Source organism: Pelodiscus sinensis, chromosome 14 (genome assembly GCF_049634645.1).
Source record: "Pelodiscus sinensis isolate JC-2024 chromosome 14, ASM4963464v1, whole genome shotgun sequence".
Lineage (NCBI taxonomy): Eukaryota > Metazoa > Chordata > Testudines > Trionychidae > Pelodiscus > Pelodiscus sinensis.
In genome coordinates, this window is record NC_134724.1 from 16,567,734 (window position 1) to 16,589,849 (window position 22,116).

General features: G+C 53.2%; 1 protein-coding gene across 5 annotated transcripts; it reads right to left on the bottom strand.

Moving 5' to 3' along the window:
- Positions 1–43: 43 nt before the first annotated feature.
- KIF7 (kinesin family member 7) lies at positions 44–21,037 on the bottom strand. Of its 5 annotated transcripts, none has more exons than XM_075897087.1 (19): positions 20,886–21,037; positions 19,009–19,398; positions 16,623–16,823; positions 14,545–14,962; positions 13,243–13,777; positions 8,887–9,024; positions 8,231–8,449; positions 7,565–7,728; positions 6,803–6,909; positions 6,304–6,456; positions 5,282–5,484; positions 4,899–5,096; positions 4,534–4,659; positions 3,503–3,679; positions 3,010–3,225; positions 2,421–2,627; positions 1,568–1,766; positions 1,227–1,373; positions 44–921 (listed from the first exon to the last, which is right to left on the bottom strand). In XM_075897087.1, the coding sequence occupies exons 2-19, from the start codon at positions 19,328–19,330 to the stop codon at positions 521–523; spliced, it is 4,131 nt and encodes a 1,376-aa protein (XP_075753202.1). In that variant the 5' UTR covers positions 19,331–19,398; positions 20,886–21,037; the 3' UTR covers positions 44–520. The 5 variants fall into 5 exon arrangements, with proteins under 5 accessions (XP_075753202.1, XP_075753201.1, XP_075753203.1 ...); XM_075897086.1 differs by lacking the exon at positions 20,886–21,037 and adding an exon at positions 20,578–20,861 and having other exon boundaries at positions 16,647–16,823; XM_075897088.1 differs by lacking the exon at positions 20,886–21,037 and adding an exon at positions 20,578–20,861 and having other exon boundaries at positions 14,545–14,704.
- Positions 21,038–22,116: the final 1,079 nt, after the last annotated feature.

Sequence of the window (22,116 nt, forward strand, 5' to 3'; positions counted from 1 at the left end):
GAGGTTCCATGATTGTATTAAATGAGCATAGGAGGCCGTGTGACACATTTAATAAAACTCACTGATTTATTAGTAAGTAACAGCAGAAACGTAAAAAAGTTACTACAAAGATATTTACAATTCCCCTAGAGCACTTAATACAGCTCCCCCTGCACTAACACAGGAGGAGACCAGCAGGATAAGCTCCTCTAGGGAGCAGGCAGGTTCCAGAACAGTAACAAAAATCTATAGTGTGAGAGGGCCTGACCAGAGCTGTCCCCCTCACTCTGCCTTGGGAAGCTGCAATGGATGAGGGCCAGGAAGACTACCCAGCCAATACTACGGTGCAAGGAAGTGACACTGCATCCAATCAGCTGCCTTTTTAGCAACTTGTCCTTGGAGTGAAAATATCTGAACTCCCACCCCAGTCCTCAATGAAATGCAGCATGTTTTGTGGGCACCAGGAAAGGTATTTACTGACTACATGTAGTAGCGATTGCCACTTGCAGTGCTGTGCATGGTTAATGTTCAAAGCTTGGCTCTAGACTGGGTTTCTCCTGACATCAATCATTCCTGGATGGGAAAGCACTGGAGCAACACTGAGGCTGGCTCTACGCAACTCCTTGCCAGGTTTGGGCAGAGGAGTCAGGTTCCATGACAGGGCTCCCTCGTGGGGCTGCCCCAGTCTCAGCAGGTACTCTGCCTCTCTCTGTTGAATCCCCTCTGAGCCCAAGGGGTTGTCAGTGGGCAGGGAAGAGCGCCTCCATGTAGATGGTAAAGGTGCATGCACCAAGTCCCTATTTTCATCCCTGCACTTATGGCTTCCTTCAGGGACAGCCAGCTGCATCTGCTGTTCCACAAAACCAGTGCCCAATTCTTCACAGGTCCCAAGTACTGCAGAAGGTCTGTCCCCAGCTCCAAGTATGCTTCTCTCCACCCCTGCTGGAGAAGACAGGTTGTTAGTGATGTGGTTCTCAGGATAGGTGCTGCTGATCCTTATATGAGAGGAAACTCAAGTGTGTCAGTTACAACAAGAGATGGCTGAAGGGCACCATCCCCTCTACTGAAAGAGTGAGCACGGATCATAATCCAAAGGCAACTGTCCCTGCAAAGGCTCTGTCTGCACTTCAGACTTTTGCTGCTACAGAAATGGGGAACTTCTGCCAGGTCATATGCAGGCAAATGAAAGTATGTCAGGGTAAAACGCAAGCTGCACTTCTGAACCTAGGGAGCTGGGGTTTCCTCACCTTTACTCTGTCCTGGGTAGCTCAGATTACTCAGCCTCTGGTTCAGCACCTGGTTTGCCCACATGTAGCGGCTCAGTTCTTTTTCCAGCACTTGAATTCTTCCCTCAAACTGTAGCTTGCTGCTGGCCAGCTCCTCACCCAAGTGCTCTACAAGGAGAACGAGCATTATTACAGCTATGGGGTTTGGAAACCATGCTGTAGTTGCCCAGCAAAGCAGAGGAGCAACAGTTAGTAGGGTTCAAAAAGCTCTATCATGGAAGTGTTAACTAAGGTAGCGGGTATGACTTGAGGGAAGACGAGAAGGGTCCATTTCCACAGACACAGGGAGATGGAGGCGTTACCTTGGCTTTGCTTGAGCAGGAACTGGATGTTCTGCTCGTGCTCCGTCTGTTGCAGGGTGAGCTGGCGGTCCATCTCCAGGCGCTGGCGCTCCACAGCTACCTCCAGCCAGTACACCAGCTGCTGTTGCTCTTCCAGCTGCATTTCTAGCTCCGAGAAACTAATGTGCTGCCTGTGCTGATCCTCTCGCAGGGTCACCACCTGTCCAGGGCTCAAGAAGATGCCCCATGAGCTTCACTCTTCCCCACTGATCAAGTTAGGCTCCTTCTAAGGAGCAAGAAGGGCTTGAGCTTCAATAGAGCCCAGCAATTCCAAAGACCGCAGCTGCTTCAATGCTGCAACAGGGCCACCAGGGGGAGCCAGGCAGCATGAGAGTAATGTCAGGTGGACAGCTAGAGCAGAGCGCAGCTAGGGTGTGTGAACCACTGGGGGCTTGTGTGTCAGAAGGGTACATCTAGACTGCAGAGTTTTTCTGGGAAACCTTTTTCAGAAGAGCAGACGCGTTTTTTCAGCATCTCTGTAAACCTCATTTTACGAGGAAGAAGGGATGTTCTAAAAAGGGTTTTTCTCGACATTTGGCCCAGTGTAGACAGGCCAAATGTCAGAAAAGCCTCTTCCAGAAAAAGCTATGCAAATTGTGGTTCACAATTTACTTCTCTTTTCCCAGAAGAACTGTGTAGTCTAGACCCAGCCATGGAAGCCAGGCTGCAGAAGGGATAAATGGGGGCTGCTCCCTCACAGTGGAAAGCTAGCAAAGCACCAGGACTCCTGGATAAAGGTAGAGCAGGAGGGAAGTGCCATCTGATTAGACCCTATGGTTCTGAGCTGAGCGGAGGGCTCAGGCAGGGCCCCTACCTTATCAAAGTACTTGCAGAGAAGAGCGCGGGTCTCAGAGGAGGAGAGGTAGCTGAGCTTCGCCATTAGGTTCATCTCACACTGGGACAGCAAGCTGGCTGACTCCCGCAGGACCCGCTGTCTGCATGTGATCGACTCATTCTTGTACTCAATTGCAGCATCCAGAGCCTCAATAGCCTCATCTAGCTGGAACAGGATCCGCTCTTCCTACCGCACGGGGGAGAGGAAGGGAGCTGCACTTACGCCTGGGTTAGAGGGAGGGGGAACAGGAACCAGACGAAAGTAGCCAGGCAGGTGATCTGCTACACGCTTGAGCCCCCTCTTACTCCACTTGTCTCCACAGAGCTTTGGCGGTGCACCTTCCGAGACATAGGTCTCCCTCCGTGCATATGCCCAGCCTCAGCCCTCTTCCCAGGCTGACAACTGTGCTACGTTTGGAATGACAGATGTGAAAAATCAGGCACGATAGGTCTTCTCTCACGTGAGCCACACAGCTCTGAGGCTAGGCATGAAAGGCTGCACCCAGCTCTGAGACACTCTCTCATGATCTACATGGACTGTGGGGGGGACCTAACAGGCAGCTGGTTACCTCTGGGGATAGCAGGGTGCCCTGGCGCAGCTTGTTGTCTATCTCCAGCCTTTGTTTGAGCAGCTGGTCCTTCTCCTGGCGCAAGCTGTTGATCTCCTGCCGGATCTGCTGCTGGTCGTGAGCGCTGCCATGACGGAGCTGCCCGTTTTTCTCCGTCAGCTCCTTTTCCAGGAGCTCCAGGCGGCTGGACACCCGCACAATGTCATCAGTCAAGGCCTGGAGCAGCAGGAGGAATAAGACCGCAATTAAACCAAACTGCCCCCCATGCCACAGTGAGGAGATTCCTAGGCAGGAGGCCGCTATGGCCAGCAGAAGCAACACAGGGTGGGCACTATTCCCTATGCCAACCTGCTGATGCTGCCTCCAGACCACAATCCTGACCTTAGATCCCATCCCCATCCCTGCCAAGACACTTCGCTCTGGCAAGCTTAGGGCAAGCTGCCTCCCACTTGCCAGCAGATGAGCGAGAGATCTCCACAGCTCGGTAGCCCACCTGGCTGGAGCGGCGTCTCTTGGACTCCAGGCCGTTCTTCTCTTGGAGCAGCACCTCCTTTTTGGCTACTATGGCTTCCCGTTTCCTCAGCTCGTCCTCCAGCTCGTCCAGGGCACGGCGCTGCTCAAGGACTTTGTCCATTTCCAGGTCCAGCCACTTCTTCTGCTCCTCGATTTTCTGATGGAAAGAGAGGGAGGGGATGAGGGGAAGGATGTGGTCACCAATAGGAGGGAGGTTAGGTCAGGGAGGCGAAGGCCTCTACCAGCTACTTCTCTGGTTTCATTGCTGGAGATCTGACTGCTTCACCCCTTAATAGATTTATCAGAGAATCCTAGGGTTGGAAGAGACCTCGGGGTTATCGAGTCCAGCCCCCTGCTCAAAGCAGGACCTACTCCAACTAAATCAACCCAGCCAGGGCTTAAAAACCTCTAGGGAGAGAAATTCCACCACCTCCCGAGGTACCCCATTCCAGTGCTTCACCACCCTCCTAGGGAAATAGTTTTTCCTAATTTCCAGCCTAGACCCCCCCCCTCCCCACTGCAAGTTGAGACCATTGCTCCTTGTTCTGCCATCTGTCACTACTGAGAGCAGTATCTTTCCATCTTCTTTGCAAACCCCCTTCACGTAGTTGAAGGCTGCTATCAAATCCTCCCCCCTCGCTCTTCTCTTCTGTAGTCTAAATAAACCCAAATCCCTCAGCTCCTCCTTGTAAGTCATGTGCCCCAGTCCTCTAATCATTTTCATTGCCCTCCGCTGGACCCTCTCCAATGCGTCCACATCCTTTGCGTAATGGGGGCCCCAGAATTGGATGCAATACTCCAGTTGTGGCCTCACCAGTGCCAAATAGAAAGGAATAACAAACTTCCCTAGGTCTGCTGGCAATGCTCCTCCTAATACACCTTAATATGCCGTTAGCCTTCTTGGCCCTACCAGTCAGGGCATGGAGACCGAACACCTTTGCTGACCGTACCAATCTGGTGCAGGATTCCCTAAGGCCCACCCCATTTGCAGAGGGGGTCACTGCTATGTACCTGCTGCTGCTCCAGGCTGAGCACAGAGCCATTGCTGCCACTCCTCTGTTTCCTCTGGAAAGCTGCAATCTCCTCCGTCTTGATGCGCAGGATCTTCTGATGCTTCTCATGCTTCAGCTCCAGCTCCTGCACCAGGGGGAGCAGCTGTTAGTTTGGGGGTGAAGTGGAGGGAGAACAGGTTGATCCAGTGCCCCGGAGCTCAGACTGGAGCCCTCCCAGCCTCCAGCTCAACTCACTGGGCTAAGCGGTTACTCCAGAAAATGCAGTACAGGCTTCCCTCCTCGTCCTGCTGCTGCTGAGGACACAGGGCCACACACCGGAGCTACCCTCTGCCCTTGGCTGGCACACAGGGCTCTAGCTCTGACCTTGACGCGATGCTGCCGCTTGTGCATCTCCGTCTCCAGGCGGCGTTTCTGCTCAGTCTCCTCGCGCAGGCGTCTCTGCAGCTGCCCCTGCTGCCGCCGCATCAGCTGGACATTTCTTTCCAGCTCCTGCACCCGCTTCTCACTCTGGGCCGAGAGCGACACCAACCTCTCCGTCACTTGCTTCTTCTCTCGCAGCACCTGCCATATGAGGGCTGCCCTTAGGCTGAGGGCCAAGAAACCGCATACCACCCTGCCCTTCAGAGAACCCACACCAGCTGTTAGACAGCCAGTCCCCAGCCCGGCTCTTTAACTGCCCCTCAACCTGCAAGAGCTTCCTCTCCCCCCAGCTGGGGCAGACGGGAGAACCCCAGGCTCACACTGACCCGTGCCTTGCCCTGGGCTGCTGCAACCCGCGTGCGATACTCCTGCAGTTTGCATTTCTCTCCAGTGTCCCGGGGCTCCTTCCCCTCCAGTTCCTGCAGCTGCTTCTGGCCACTGCTCAGCTCTGCTCGCACCTGCTCCGCCTCCTGCTCCAGCTCAAAGATCTTCTGGCAGTACTGTCTGTTCATGGCTTGGGCATCCTTGCCTGAAACCAGCAGGGAATCCAAGCCATCACCAACTGCCTTGCCCCCCACCCTACCTCCTTCCAGGTGGCTTATCCGGGAGGACAGCAATGACAAGGGCCTGTATGGCATCCGCTAGCCTATCAGGAGCAGTTTGGCACCAGGACACTGGGCAGTGCTAGACCAGCCTCTCCAGGGCATGAACTGGTGCTGTCTGGCTCTTGGCTCATCTTGCTGGAAGCCCCTCTGCACCATCCCACATCCACGACCCGCCCAGCTGGTCTGATCGCCAGCAATCCCTGCTCTAGCTTTGGTAACAGCCGGTTGGTGGGGAGAGCTAGTTCCTGAGATTCCTCCCCCTCCTCCCGTGAGCCACTCAGTATCCTTGCTGCCTTCAGCTCCTCCGGTGTGACCCTGGGGAAGCCAAGGGGAAGGATCTCAGCCAGCAGCTGGTGTCACAGCACTCGCTGGGCTCTGCCTGCTGGGAGAACGGATGCAGGGGGGGAGGGATGACTGGGGGGTGACTGTCTTATACTGCATGCATGGTATTTCCTGAGACCAGGCAAGCAGCTGGGCATGTGGCCCAATTCCTTTGCTAGCAGATCCAGGCAGTGGGGCCATGCTCATGGTAACAAGCATGGCAAAGGGCACTCAGCTCCCTGTGAGTCTGGCCTACTAGGGACAGGTGCACAGGGAGGGAGGCTGAGCTGGGGGAATGGAGGGCACAGCGTCCCACCAGGAGAGAAGACAAGCAGAGATCCAGCACCTCCTGCCACAGGCGTGAGCCCCGAGAGCTCCAAGGCCTGCCTGGAAGGAACATTACCCCACCAGCAGCTCTGCACCTGTCTTGATGAGCTCCGCGATCAGCTCCTCCTTCATACGAATGTTTATTGCAAGCTCCCGGATCTTCTGCTGGGCTTGCACCAGCCGCCGCTCTGAGTCCTTCCCTGAAAGGCTTTCCCTGGGACCAGCCAGCCCCCTCCTCCTGCAGGCCTCTGCAACACAGAGAGCCAGTCTCTTCGGGACCTCGCCCAGGAAGCTGCTGTCCCCACAGCAAAGTGCAGAGGGGACAAGCCCTGGTGGAAAGCCCTGGTTGCCGTCTTCTTTAGCACAGTGCTACAGCCCTCAGAGACTGCAGATCCCAGCATGAGATGCTTCCTCTTGAGCAAAGCATCCATTCCGCACTAGCAGCAGCAGCCCTCAGGATCTGGCCTAGGCTGGGCAGTCTGGATGCTCCTGCACTTTTCTCTTCCAGAGCAGAGCACGTGGCCAGCTCCTCATTGCTACCAACCGCAGCTGAGGGCATCACCAGCCTCCCCCCAGGACCCAGTCTCCACTTACCTTTGGGCAGCTCCAGGGACTCCTCCTGGATGGGCAGTGAGCTGCCTCTGCTCCCCTCCTCACACAGCTTGCTGGAAACGTCTTGGCACAAGCTTCGGATCCCGTTTCTAGAACAGCAGCCAATCAGTTTAGCTACAGCTGAGGGAAGAGAGAACCCGCGCCAAGCCGGCCAGCTGGCACTAGCCCAACAGAGAGGGACGAGGATGCCCGTGGCCTATCAGGCAAGGCAGCGGGACCGGGACTGACACAGCCGACTCAATCCACTTCCCTGCAGACAGATGCCCACGGCCCCCACGCCAGCAGTTGGCAGCCTCAGCAGAGACGCCAAGGGCTGAACGGCCCCGGAGATGGAGCTCAGCTCTCCGCTCTAAAACCAACTCCTGCAAATCAGGGCAGAGATACAGCAGGACGACACCTGAACTGCCACTGCCTGTGCTGTGCAGGGTGGGCTCAAGCTCCGGGGCCATCAGGCCAGCACCAGCCTCACTGAGCAGTTAGACGCTAACCCGCACTCGGCCATTACAAACACGCTCACTTTGCCTGACTTCCGGTTTGGCTGCTCTAGTTCTACAAGGGCCTCTTGTGCTTAGGGGAGACACGGCACTGCCTGGCTGAGGGCACAGAGATGGCTCATTTAGAGCTGGCCCAGTTCCTGCAGGCCACCCTGGCTGGCACGTGGACACGTCCTTAATCAGGGGAAGCAGGCACGGTGTTTGCTGAGTGACCCTGGCTGATGCTCCCACCCGCACAACCTCCACTCACCTCCGCTTGTGCAACACCTGTTTTGTCTCCCCCTCTTCCTCGGAGTCCTCGCTGCACTCCCTCATCAGCAGCATATCTCTGGCCTCCCGTCTGCAGGCCACGCCCTGTGCATGGGTATGGCAAGGCATGGCCGGGTCCTCCCCCAGCTGGGCTGGGCTGTTGAGCTGCTCGGGGCAGAGGGGGCAGTCACACATGGAAAGACGGGCACTTCACGGGGAACAGAGCTCAGCAGGGGCCACTGAGCTATACAGAGGGGAGACCGTGTGGAGCTCAGTGGCGTTGTGAGCAGAGCTGATGAGTTCCTGGACCCAGCCGGCTGCTCCAGCGATGTGGCACAAAAGGCTTTACCTGCAGCCTGGGCTCGGGATGCCATCTGTAAGTACTCAGACTTGGCTGAAAGCAGTTTTTCCCCAAACTGAGGCAAAGTCTCACATCAGGGAGCACGACACCCAAGCCTACGGCTGAGTTTCAAGCCTGGGCCCATTTTGCTGGAGGCCGGTCTCCCTCCCAAACTCCACCATGGCTCAAGGGACTTTGTTCAAACCCACTGACAGGATTAGAGACCCAGTGTAGGAAAGGCCAGTGCCTGCGGTCAGGGCATCCAGAAGAGAGAACAGCACTTTTCCAAGAGCAAGCACCCGTGGCAATGACGTCCACCTCACCCACCTTTCCACAATGGCTCTGGCTGGTGAGGGACGGCCTTGACTGCCCCATGCTGAGGTCATGGGACTGTGCAGTATTCGGCGGGGCTGTGTGAGGTCTCTGGGCAAGCTCCACCAGGTGAACATTTTGCAGCAGCTCCGGCACCGGCAGGTTTGGCACGGCCATCTCCAAGCGCACGTGTAGCTCAGAGATGGCATCCTGCTGCTCCTGCAGCTTGTCGCTCTGAAAGACGAGGGAAGACGCGGTTTCCCACGTACATGCTGCTAGCACAGTAGCAAATGGGACATACTGCACTTTCCCTGATTGCCCACCCCCGCTGTCTAATCCATCCAGAAAAGGGAGGGCAGATTAACAGCAGAAACAAGTGTGGCAGGCAACTGGCTGGGTTTGGGGAGCATGTGGAAGGCACTAAAAACCCAAAAGGAAAACCCCACCCCATAATGGAGAATCTACAGCATAGGCCAGGCTGGGCCAAATGGCATTTGAAATTAAAGGTCCCCTAGACGGGCCCATTCTCTGTGAGGCAATGAAGACTGAAAAGGGAGAAAGGGATCCTAAAGACTCCAGAGGTGCAGGGAGGGACTGCCCACCGGACAGAGAGGTACAGGCTGCGGGCACTGAAAGGCAGCAGGAACTGGAGAGGAGAGAGGCAGCAGTACCTGCAGTTTGTACTGCTCCATGGCATCTTCCAGGGCAGCCAGGAAGTCCCGGTTCTCCTCCTCCAGACGCTCCACTTGTCTCTGCAGCTGGGCCAGCTGTTCATCTCTGGTTGCCTCACCTGCCTTCTCTGCACTCACCTGCCCCCAGGGAAGAGAAGAGAAACAGCATCAGTAATAGGGATGTAAGCGACTAGCCATCTTAAAAGTTGGTTCCCCCCAGCACCCTCTCTGCAGGAGGGGGAGCAGGGGAGGCAAAGGTGCAGCAGGGGAGTGGGTGCAGGCCGGGACTCAGCTGTCTCAGTTCGCACCCAATCCCAGATGCTGCACTTCTGCTTTTTAAATGTAGAAATTGCCGCAAAGCTCTTACTACATTTAAAAGGCAAAGGCGCAGCAGGGGACTGGGCGCAAGCCGGAAATCAGCTGTCCCAGCTCACACGCATTCCTAGAAGCTGCGCTTCTGCTTTTGAAATGGAGCAAGAGATGCGGGCGTCAGTCACCACTTGCACCAGGTTCCCCGCTGCACCTTTGCCTCCCCTGTCCAGGTTCCCTGCTGTGTCTCTGCCTTTGAAATGTAGCAAGAGCCGCCCGCCTGATGGAAATTAACTGCTCAATTAGCCATTGACTGCTCAATTAGCTGATTCATTGATATGTAACATCCCTAATCAGTAACCCCCAAAACTTCACTGTGCCATTGTGCTCCTCCCCACCCAATATGCAACACAAACAGGTATATCTACTGTATGGTCTGCCACTCACCCCACACCCTGAATGCACACAGCCGTGGCCGCAGCGTGCAGAGCTGCTACTCTGGGAACATTCAGTGTCTCTCAGACAGCAGATACACATAAGAGTGGCCACATGGGGGGAGGGGTCAGACCAGAGGTACAATCTAGCCCAATATACTGTCTTCCAACAGTGTCCAATGCCAAGTGCCCCAGAGGGAATGACCAGAACAGGGAATCATTAAGTGATCCCTCCCCTGTTACCCATTCCCAGCTTCTCGAAAACAGGCTAGGGACACCAACCCTGTCCACCCTGGCAAACCTACCCTCCATGAATTTATCTAATTCTTTTTTTAACCCAGTTAAAGTCTTGACATTTCACAACATCCTCTGGCAAGGAGTTCCACAGGTTGACTGTGCACTGTGTGAAGAAATATTTCTTTTTGTTTGTTGTTTCAAATCTGCTGCTCATTGGGTGACCACTAGTCCTGGTGTTATGAGGAGTAAACAACTCTTCCTTATATATTTTCTCCACAGCAGTTATGATTGTATAGACCTCTATCATATTCCTCCTTAGTTGTCTCTTTTCCCAAGCTGAAAAGTCCCAATCTTATTAATCTCTCCTCATACGGAAGCTGTCCTATGCCCCATATCATTTTTGTTGCCCTTTTCTCAAACTTCTCCAAGTCCAATGTATCTTTTTGGAGATGGGCAACCACATCTACTTGCATACAGTATTCAAGATGTAGGGCATACCATGGATTTCGAATTCATATAGAGGCAATATGATATTTTCTGTCTTATTATCTACCCCTTTCTTAATGATTCCCAACATTCTGTTTGCTTTTTTAACTGTTGCTGCACATTGCATGGATGTTTTCAAAGAGCTAACCACAATTACTTCAAGCTCTCTTAAGTGGTAATAACAATGTTATTTTATATGTAAAGTTGGAATTATGTTTTCCTATGTGCATTACCTTGCATTTATTAACACTGAATTTCATCTGATATTTTGTTACTCAGTCACCCAGTTTTGAGAGATCCCTTTATGGCTTTTCAGTCTATTTTGGAATTAACTATCTTGAGTAGCTCTGTAACATCTGCAGTTTTTTTCCACCTCACTGTTCATCTGTTTTTCCAAATCATGTATGAACATGTTGAACAGTACTGACCCAAGGGACATCACTATTTACCCTTCCCCATTCTGAAAACTATCCATTTATTCCTACCCTTCGTTTCTCATCTTTTAACCAGTTACCAATCCAGGAGAGGACCTTCTGTCTCATCCCATGACAGCTTACTTTGCTTAAGAGTCTTTAGAGAGGAACCTTGTCAAAGGCCTTCTGGAAATCTAAGTATGCTGTATCCCCTGGATCCGCCTTGTCCACATGCTCATTGACCCCTCAAAGAATGCAACTAGATACATGAGGCATGATTTCCCTTTACAAAAACCATGTTGACCCTTCACCAACAAATTATGTTCATCTATGTATCTGACAATTCTGTTCTGTACTACAGCTTCAACCATTTTGTCCACTCTTGAAATCAGGCTTACTGGCTTATATCTGCCAGGATCACGCCTGGGGCCTTTTTTAAAAACTGGCATCACATTAGCTATCCTCCCGTGTCACTGGTACAGAAGCAGATTTAAATAAACCATAATTAATAAGTTCTGGAATTCACGTTTGAGTTCCTTCACCACTCTTGGTGAATATCATCTCATTCTGGTGACTCATTACTGTTTAATTTAACAATTTGTTCCAAAACGTCCCCTAACGGCACCTCAATCTGGGAAAATTCCTCAGATGTGTCACCTAAAAAGAACGGCTCAGGTCTCTCTCTCATCCTCAGCCATGAAGACCGAAGCAAAGAATTCACTTTGTTTCTCTGCAATGGCCTTATCGTCCTTGGGTGCTTCTTTAGCATCTTGATCATCCAGTGCTCCACCGTGCATTTAGCAGGATTCCTGCTTCCAAAGTACTTTCTTGGGTTCTCGTCCTATGTTTTTTAATTTGGGGGATACTTTAAGTTGAGCCTCTTTTATGGTTTCTTTGAAAAGTTTCCACCCAGCTTGCAGGGATTTCACTTTTGGCCCTGTACCTTTTCATTTCTGTTTAACTAGCTGCCTCATTTGTACGTAGTCCTTCTCCTTCCTGTGTGACTGGGGGGAAAGGCCGGAGAGGAGAGACGTTATTTATACCGTTATTAAGTCAGGCTGTCGTGGGGCGCCAGCTGCACTGGGGATGCTGCTGGAAGGAAGGGTTGCAGTGCTAGTCATTTTGTCTGCAGAATACGCTCGATGGGGCTCCCCATCCCACACCACCTCCCGCCCCTCACTCACTGAAGTAACTTCTCTAGCTTGATGGCCAGGAGTACGTACATTCCAGACTGCACTTGGAACTAGCTCGATTTCATGTTTCTAAGAATCCCACTGGTAGCCAGCCACCTTTCTGCCTCGCTACTATCTCTGCAAGCAGGATCCCGGCTTCTCCCTCACTCCCCGGCCACACTCTGGGGCTGACTTACTGTGTGGATGCTGCTTTCCACCCCAACAGCAGCTGCCTTGCCGTGGGGAGCAGGCAGGCAGGAGGGGTTGGGAGGCTTTCCTAGTCAATGTCCGAGATGCACTTTGTCCTCCATGGAGAACAGGGATTGCTGAGTTACTCAGAGGGAACTAGTGCAAGCTAACAGGGCTGGGAGTCAGCTGTCAAGTGGGGCCAGGGCCTCAGAGCCCTCAGCTTTGGCTTTCTCTTGCTGTCCCATACCGTTTACCTGTGGCCTGACCCAGCCCACGTTCCTGTTGTAGCTAAGCGCCTCTCCATCACTACTGCATTTACCCCCCAGGAAGGATGTTAAGTATCGAGTAAATGACTAATCGTGAATTTGATACAAATTGTATCGAGGACACGATTAGTCAATAAGGGACCACTGCGGCTCTGCAGTTTAAATGTAGTAGGAGCCGGGCGTGCAGGCAGCAGGAGTGAGTAGGTCCGGGACCAGGCGCAAGCCAGGACTGCTTCAGTCACGGCTCACGCTGGGTCCCGCATTGTGCCTCTGCCTTTTAATTGTAGTAAGAGCTGGGTGGCTCTTACTCCACTGTGCCTTTGCCTCCCCTTCCCCCCACTCACGCCACAAAGACAGTGCTGGAGGGAATCGGCTTTTAAGCTGGTTCCCCCCCAGCACCAGCTCCTGCCTCCCCCCCCCACCCCTCACCCTGACATAGAGGCAGCAAGGGGGGAATGTGAGTAGTTAATTCGACTACTCTTTTACGTCCCTACCCCCCAGTGCTCTGAGGCAGCGCAGTGCTGATGTCCTAATTGTACAGGTGCACAGGCCAGGGAAGCCTGTTGAAGAGCTGGGAACTGAACCTAGATGTCCCGGGCTAGCTCTAACCATGGGCCATCCTTCCTCTCTCAAAGGGAGTTCTCTTTTCTATCCCTAGGAGGCTGGACCCACCCACCGAGGGGCTCTGAGGAGGGCCTAATACAGAGACAGCTTTGTCTCCTTCTCTTCTTTCCGCTCTGCCCATACAGCTGCTCTTCCTCCTCAGCACTCTGCTCTATCACCATCACCCCCTGGATACCGCACTGACCCTTCGCACTGCCCAAACCGCAACACTGACCCCCCCCAATACCTGAGACCGTGAGGGCTTTGAGCCTTGCGCCTGGGGACACTGATCCTCTGCTGAGGCGCTCTCAATGCCACTGTCCTGGCCAGAGGCCGAGGTCAGCTCGCTCCTCCCGCTCTCCACCGCGCACAGCCACTCCTTGACCCGCAGGATCTGCTCCACGGTCAGGTTGCCCTCCCTCTGCAGCTCCGTCAGGAGCTGGTAGGCGGCATCCGTGCACGTCCTGTAGTGAGCGCACTCTGCCAGCAAGCGGGCCGTGTGCTCTGGCGGGCACCGCTTGGCAGCATCGGAGCGGTTTATGATACGGGTCTCCGAACGGTGCCGCTGCTCCAGCGCCTTCTGCAGGCTCTTGATTTGAAGCTGCAGCTCCTCTACATGCTCCGTCTCCCGGCGGCAGTTCACCACGGCCCTGTTCTTAATGTTCTGAGCGCGGCTGGCATAATTCAGCGTGTTGAGACTCTCGTCAAAATCAGAGGAGGAAGGGCTGACGCAGGCAATCATGACAGTCTGGGCATTGCCCCCCAGGGAGTCTTTCAGGATCCTAAGGAGAAGAGCAGAGCCATCAAACCAGAGCAAGGGGCTGCAGCCCTTCCACGGCAGACATGCCAGGGGCTGGAAGGGTACTTCCAGCACCACCCCTCTGACAGAGCAAAGCCAGGGGTCCAAAATCACCCCAATGCTGGCAAAAGGGGCCTGGATGACAGCCCTGAGTCCCTGAATGTTCCTACAGGAGAGGGAGAGCAAAGCCTGAAGCACTAAAAGTGTCCCTCATACTGACCTCTGGCAAAGCCGCCTCTGGTGCAGTGGTCACATTGGGAGCGAGGGGCTTCCCTACTGCACACAGGGCCCCAAACTTCCATCTGATGGGCGCATCTGCTAGTCACTGGTAGGCAGGAATGGGTGACAGCCTCAATACCCCACTCTCAGTGCCCTGCCCCAGACCAGCCAAATGAAGCAGCATGGGAATAAGCTGGACTTTCACACTTAAACTTGGTGCTCTGCTTCTCAGGGCCCCCTCCAGTAAAACACACTGACACAATGGACTGACAGAGCCAGATACCTGTGGCCTTTTGGTGAAATGGTCAGAACCAGTCAGAGACCCTCCAAATGAGAGTGGCAGGGACAAGAGGCCTGGCAAAATCAACTGTAGCAGCCGCCAACTCTGACTGCACAGGGGCAGCCATGACCCAGCCAGACCCCTCAGCGTGCTGGGAAGGGGTAAAGAAGCCTGGTTATCCCTGCTACGAGCTAAGAGAGCACCAGCCAAATGAGCAGAGCGACGTGGATGGCCCAAGCATCAAGCGGTACCTGGTGATTTTAGAATCCCTGTAGGGAATGTGGCTGCATTTCCTGCGAGGGTCCCCCAAGGCGCTGATCACGTTGCCCAGGGCCAGCAGGCCACTGTTGATCTGGATACTCTCCTTCAGGCGCTCCCCTGTGTTTCCGGTCTTCACCACCCGCTCGGAGCCTGCAAGGTCCACAAAGTGGAATTTGGAAGTCAGGACTTGGCCGGAGGCTGGGACCGAGGCCCGGTCATGGAGGGCGAGGTGAGTGAGGCGGCCGGCACCACGCCGCTGCTCCATGGTCACGGTGAAGATAGTGTGCGAGCGGCTCGACTGTGTGTTGATGTGGGTGGCTCCCGTGTGCTTGACGGTGTTGCCCATTTCTAGCAGACTCAGGACCTCATCCAGCCCCTCCACTTCTGTTTCCTTCACCCCATACAACACTGCAACGAGACAGACAAGGCAGTGATCACACTGGCGTGGATACTTACACCCTGCCAGGGAAAGCCACACACAGAGACAGCCAGCATGTCCAGCAGGGGTGAAAGGGCAATTTGAGTATCAGAGGGGTAGCCGTGTTAGTCTGACTCTGCAAAAGTGGCGAGGAGTCCTGTGGCACCTTATAGACTAACTGAAGTGTTGGAGCATAAGCTTTCATGGGCAAAGACCCACTTCGTCAGATGCAATTTGAGAGTCACAAAGAGTAACCCTCCCAGAAGGGAAATCCGTTTCCTAGCCAAAAGGTTTTCCTCCAGCTAGCAGGGGACAGGGGTTTGTTATTGGAGGGTTGCTTGAGAGGGCCAGACTGTGAGCACCCAGGTAATTCGCCACGGGCCATGCCCCCACACTCAGCCACGGGCGTCTACATTAAACAACCAGCGCTAGTTCATTTGTTTGGGAGCCAAACCCTTCCACCCCTGCCTTATCATATGAATAAGAGCATGGGCTTAGCTCACATGTGGCAAAGCAGACAAATGAGGTTACGCATAGCTACTCTTGGGAACAGCCCCAGGACTCTTGCTCTCAATCACATACACTTTCTTTGGGGGCCTCTGAGCCAACAGGGGCCATAAAACTCATGTGTGGCTGAAAATGGAGACCTGCACCCTGAGGACTCTTTCCATGCTAACTGCTGCTATCACCATCAGGTGGTGGCACTGGAGCTCCGGAATTTCAGAGGAAATGGTCCCGAGACATTAGGTTGCAGAGCAGCACTGAACTAAGGTCTGTGTCTCATCCAATATTGTCCTACCAATGCCAAATGCCCTTCTAATGTCCCTCTAACCCAGGGCTTCCCAACCTATGGGTCGCCATTACATTTCCAAAGGGTTACCAAGTGTCTCCCCAGGTGGCTCTTCCCTCCCCCGTTTTTGAATTGCCTTGGGTCACCAACTCTTCCTGAATTGTCAAAATGGGTCCCCATCTGGAAAAGGCTAGGAACCACTGCTCTAACCTAAGAGAATACATAATCCAAAGCTGCCTCAAGAAGGCAGGGAAGCCCCCCCGAGGTCAGCATGGGTTTGTTTGGCCACAATTACAGAAGGATTCAAAAGTGAAGCCACTGTACTGCTCCAGAGCCCAGTGCAGATGGGGCTGTAAGAAAGCTCTGCTTGCACTGCCCAGCACAGCTGGTGAGCCAGATGCGCAGACAGCAAGAGCTCAGGCACCAGGAGATTGCCTTTTGCCCCCACATTAAATGGTCCCCTGTGAAATGAATTTCCAGCCCCAGGGGTACCTGCACAACTGATCTACTGAAGATGTTGGAAGCCCAGCTCAGTTCCGGCTCACGCCAGGTCTGGGAGCTCAGACCACGCCCTAGACAGGGGCTGCTGCCACCCTGCGCCGCTGCCTCTTTATCAGAGGCAGCAGCACTGGGCAACAGGCAGCCAGTCCATAAGGGGAGCTGTTTTTTAAACCGGCTCCTCTCACGGACCAGCTCCCACCCGGCAGGGGTCTTCTCGGGACTGAGGCCAGAACGCACTGGCTGCCCGCCCCCGCCCCCAGGGACTATAGAAGTCAAGTAACCGATAAGAATTCATGAGGTTACTCGACTATTCAATTAACCGATAGTTACCATCCCTATCTAAGAACAGTCACATGTACCAATATTGCCCTTGTCATCCTCACGGATCTGGATGTCCTTGCTGGCTGTCTCCACTTGCAGGAGGTCCTGGAACTCCTCCTTGTACACCTCCAGGTAGGAGACTCTGACTGTGTAGTCAATCAGGTCATTCTCGTCAATGAGTTTGAAGGTCTCAGCCATGGCACGTGGAATGATCCCCTGCTCATCCTCATTAATAGAAGCTGACAGAGAGAAAGACACACATACAATCACCAGAAGCAGTGGATGTCCAGAAAGCCTATTCCAGCGTGGGGTGCACTTCTCATGTCATAGGAACAGTAAACCACAGGGACCAGACTCACACTATCACATGTGCTCAGCACTGGGGGGGGGCACATTAAAGGGCCCAAGAAGCACAAGTCATAGGAGGTTGTAGGATCCTTATCCAAATTCTCCTCAACCTACCGTTGCATTCCTGCTCCTCTTTAATCCAGAGATGGCACATCTTAAGGTATCACAGCACAATTAACCTATCCTGGTCTGAGCACCCAAGTTACACTCAGGCTAGGTTAAGAGTTCCCATGGCCAGACTACATCCACGCCCTCACTGTTTCTGAACTCTCCCTCATGTCTGGAGGCACATCTCACAGTTCTTTGTTCTGAGATGGCTCCAGGATTCTTTCCCACCTAGTTGTGTGAATTGCAGGAAAATCTGTCTGTCCTTTGAGGGGAATTGTGGGAAGGCACTGGAGGGTTAACAGCACTTGAGTGCTGAATATTCACTGAAAAATGGACAGGCTACAGCCTACGCAAAAACAAGGTCTGGCTCTAATCTCCTACCTTGTCAGGTAAACTAGCTCAGGCCGAACCTGGGTCAGAGATCTGTGTGGAAAGTCACAAGGTTGGGCTAAAACATGGTAGAGAACCCAGATTAACTGTGCAGTAAAGACATATTCTTAGAGGTAATGCATGTATGGAGTTGGAAAGTGTTTTCCTACAGAGAGAAAAGTAAATTCTAATACCTGTAGCTAGCAAACATTATGGCTGAGGGTGAAATGTGATTTCCTCTGGATCCAGCACTGCTCAGAACTTTCTCTAATGGAAAAAAAAAATTCTACCGGGCTGAGAATTTTTTAAAATTAATTTAAGTTTGGGGAATCTCCAATAGCCCCAAACCATCTGACGTTATAAGCCTCAAGCCTGGCATGAAGGTAGTACCCGTAAATGCAAAAAGAAAAGTCAAGCCAAGTCTAAAGATATAAAAGCAATACAGTATTTTTATAGCTATGATGTTACCTTTCTGCACATATGCAGTAAATATCTTAAGATGCCGTAGGTATCAAAACAGCCAGCCTTGAGGCATAAAAGCTTTTATGGGAAGTGAACAAGAGTAGCTCAAGAAAAGGTGGGAAAGGAAAGTGTACAATAGAAACCTACAATGAAAATAAATGCAAAACTCTTTCTGTTAAAGGCTGATCTAGGGTATGTCTATACTGAAATCACTACAGCAGTACTGCTGCAGCTTCAGTGTAAACCAAGAGAGGGGAACCTGTTTTGGATTGGGGGCCACTGACCCAAAGAAATATCCTTCAGGGATCACACACCTGTGAAAAGCAAACCAACCAACCAATAAAACCCTCACTGGCCTGGCCCATGAGAAACAAAAAGAAAAAGAAAGAAATCTCATTGGCTTGGCCCCCCGAGGGGAAAAAAAAGACACAGTATCACACTTGGGACACCACAGCTGTGTGGTGCATTGGGGGATGCCGAGGTAGAGAGACTTGAGCGCTTGTGCCTGCTACGGGGCAGAAGAGAAGCCCCAAGCTGGAGGCCGGATCCACGGAAGCCAGGGGCCAGATCCAGCCTTCAGGCCATAGGTTTCCCACTCCTGCAGCAATGGGAACAAGTTCTCCCATTTATGCAGTTAATCCACTTCCCTGAGAGGCAGTAGCTAGGGTTGATGGAAGAATTCTACTGTCGTCCTAGTACTATACAGGAGGTTAGGTTGGCATCTCTGAGGAGTGTGGATTTTTTACACTTTGAGAGACAATGCTATGCTGATGTAAGTTTTTAGTGTAGAACAACCCTGAGAAATTAAGGAAATTAAGGAAAATCAAAGGTGAAAGCACCCTTAGAAAAATCACAAAACAATCTTCTTGCTTGTACTCAGGTGAATGATAGGCAGGATGGTCAAATTGAGGAGCCTTTGAATTTCCTCAACTTTTTGCCTACTTCATTTTTCAGCCTGCGTGTTGACCATCACCAGCTTTTCATGCTACTGTTACTAAACTAGCTTAAGAAGTCCTTTCTGCTTCTACCTAAAAGGGATCCTGGTGCCCTCGTGACAGCCAGGCAGTGGATGGAGGAAGGAACTATTGTTATACATTCATCGGGGGGTGGGAAAGTGCTACTTCTTCAGATACTCACAGACACTTGCTTCCCCAATGGTGTAGGTTTTGCCCGAGCCTGTCTGGCCATAAGCAAACACAGTAACGTTGAAGCCTTCAAAGAAGGCCTCGACCAGCGGCTGCACGCAGGCACCATACACTGACTCTTGATCGGAGGATTCAGTAAAGACAGCATCAAAGTGGAAATGGCGGTTACGCCCCAGGGTCACTTCCTTGGTCTCTGGGTTTCCATGGAGGCAGGTCTCATGCCCATGCAACAGCTCCTTGGGCAGCAGGGGTCGAATGCGCACAGCCACTCTAACGGCTGTCTCCTCAGCTCGGGGCTCAGCTTTCAGACCCATGATCAGCAATAGCTGCCAAGTCAGGTGAGCGACAGGCCAGGCACAAACACCATTTCTCTGCTCACGTGCTGTGAAGAGAGAGGCTGGTTAGTGTGGATTCCGACCAGCAACTGCCTCTTAGCACCACTGAGAAAGGCTCCTGATCATTTGATTGAAGATTGGAGAGAACAGAGATGGAAAAGATCAGGACCTAGCTAGAGCATTTACTAGAGCATTATCCAGTCTTGTTTCATGTATCCTTAGTTTCGGGGCTCCCACACACTTTGGGGGGGCTATTCCCCAACTAGCTCAATGCCAGAGTCAGGACTTTATCCCCATAGTCAATCTGCATTTTTCCATCGCTAATCTCCGGAGCCCTGAAAATCTGCAGATATCCACTTTTTACCCATGGGTATCCACCTCGTGGCTCATTCTTATGGATATATACGCAGATGCTGATACAAATTTTATATCTAGAACCCTGCAAATCTGCAAATATCCACTTTATATCCACGGGTATCTGCATCTATGGATGTGGATGCAGACAGCTGTAGCTCATTTTTGCAGACAGAGATGCAGATGTAAATTTTATATACATGCAGGGCTCTACTAATCTCTTTCAGGTCCCCATGCACAGCCCGAACAAGGTCTCCAATCTCTCTTTGACAGTGCCCTGGAAACAGGAGGATCACTCCCTCCCAACTCATCTTATTAAAAAAAGGATAGGCTGGTGGCATGGGCACAGTTGATCATCTGTGCCTCTGCCAAGCAGGGATGTGAAGGACTAGTCAACAGGTTAGTCAACTAGTCACTCCCCTCCCCTCCCCAGCCTTGCTGCCTCAGAAGAGGCAGTGGCCAGGAGGAGGGGTACTTCAAAGCAGCAACGCCGCTCGAAGCCTGAGGCCAGACCCCAGTCTCCACGCAGCGCTGCCGCATGCAGCCCAGGGCCAGCTAGAGTGTCCCCAGGCTGCACTTGGCGTTTCAAAGCGGCTGTTGCTACACTTCAAACGCGAAAGTGCCACATGGAGCCTGGAGTCAGTGGGGGAGTCCCCAGCTGATCGGGGCTGCCGCTTTGAAACGCCAAGTGCAGCCTGGGGACCCTCGAGCTGGCTGTTGCTACACTTCAAAGGCCGAGGCACCCTTATCGACTAATCAAATAGTCGATGCAAAACTGCATCAGCTATTCGATTAGTCGATAGTTAACATCCTGCCCACCAAGGCCTCCGGCACCACCACTAACGAGAGAGGGCAGCGCGCTCAATAAATACCAGGGGCTCTCGCAACTCTGCGCTCCCGCCTCCACGCTGACCCTGACATTCCCTCGGGCTGTGGTGGACGGGGGCACCCTGGAGACCGCAGGGTGCCCAGACTCTCCCCAGGCGGGAGAAGCGGGTCATGACACCGATCGCAGGGGTGGGTGCCGGGGCACTGGGGCGGTGGGTAGCGCCCCCATGGCAGAGCAGTGCGCTGAGCCCGGGGCCGGGCTTGGCATGACGCGCCGAACCCCCGGGTGCGAGGGGCCGCGCTGAGCCCCGGAGCGGGGAGGGGTCCCGGGCCCACGCAGCCCCGCACTCACCGCTCCAGCCGGCCGCGCTGGGCGCACCGCGATGGCGTCAGGCGGCTCCGCCCGGCCTAAGGGGGCTCCAGTCCCGCCCCCACCAGGGGCGTCAACTCCGGCCCGTGTCCCCGTCCTGCCTCCCGCCGCTCAGGGCATCGCAGGATCCTCTGCGGCGTCAGCGCCACCCCCCCAGCGCTCTCAGCCCCTCCCCGCCCTGCCACTCCCCCACCAGGGCTGCTGCTGCTGCTGCTGCTGCTGCCTCCCCCCGTCCTGTCCCGGGACGTCACCTCCCCACCCAGGGCATCAGCATCATCCTCGACCCCACTGCATCAGCCCCAGTTTGGTCAGCTAGGGAGGAAGCAAGACTGCCACCCCACTACTGGGGACGTTAGTCCCCTCAGCCCTGTGCACACCCCCCAGCTATTAGTACCCCCGCAATGTTCCTTCTAAGCTTTTCCATCCATGCGTGTAATAAATGTTGTTATATGCATGAGGAATCACCACAGGTGAAGCACAAGCTTAGCTGTGGGTGCTCTGCTAATCGGCTGGGCAGCACTGGAATGGCTTTGGAGTGGCCCCACTAGCTCATAGCTTATGCCAGGGCAACTCAACTTTGGAAGTCCCAGGAGCCACAATGATACTCAGAGCGCAACTTAAGTGTGATTGCATAGACATGCAACTATATATGCAAGTATATGCAAATAGCTTCTTTCACACTGACAGGCATGAATACAAAGATTAAGGCAAGATTGCACAACAGACAGGCCCTGCTTAAGTCAGTTCTGCTGATATTAATAAAATGCAATATTTACCTGATTTCCACCCATATGCCTACACTTTTAATGAGCAATGACAGTCCAGGAATTTTAACTACTAAAATGCATATCAACAGAAGACCATTATGTTGACTACTTTTTTGTTTTGCCTCCCTCCCATGGGCGGGGTGTTGAGCCCCACATAAACCCAAACTGCATCATGGACCACAAACAAACCTGTGTGTGGAGTAGCCTTGGCTTACAGGGATCACTGCCCCCCAGTCCTACCACCCCCAACCAGGGACATCAACCTCCCCAATCCTGCAATTCCCTCTCCCATGAGCATCATCAGCCCATCTAACCCTGACACTCTACACCAGCGTCATCAGTCCCCCACCATCACCACCACCCTGCCCCCACAACCAAGCTCATCAGCCCCTCCCCAATCTTATCACCCACCTACCAGAGTCATTAGTCACCTATTCCTGCCATTC

Coding starts and splice junctions, on each gene's coding strand:
- KIF7 (XM_075897083.1), bottom strand. CDS start 20,626: ATGTCAGGGTCAGCGTGGAGGCGGGAGCGCAGAGTTGCGAGAGCCCCT. Junction 7,729..8,230: donor GCCAGAGCCATTGTGGAAAG/GTGGGTGAGGTG, acceptor TGCCCCGAGCAG/CTCAACAGCCCAGCCCAGCT. Junction 6,457..6,802: donor GTCCCTGGAGCTGCCCAAAG/GTAAGTGGAGAC, acceptor TCTGTGTTGCAG/AGGCCTGCAGGAGGAGGGGG.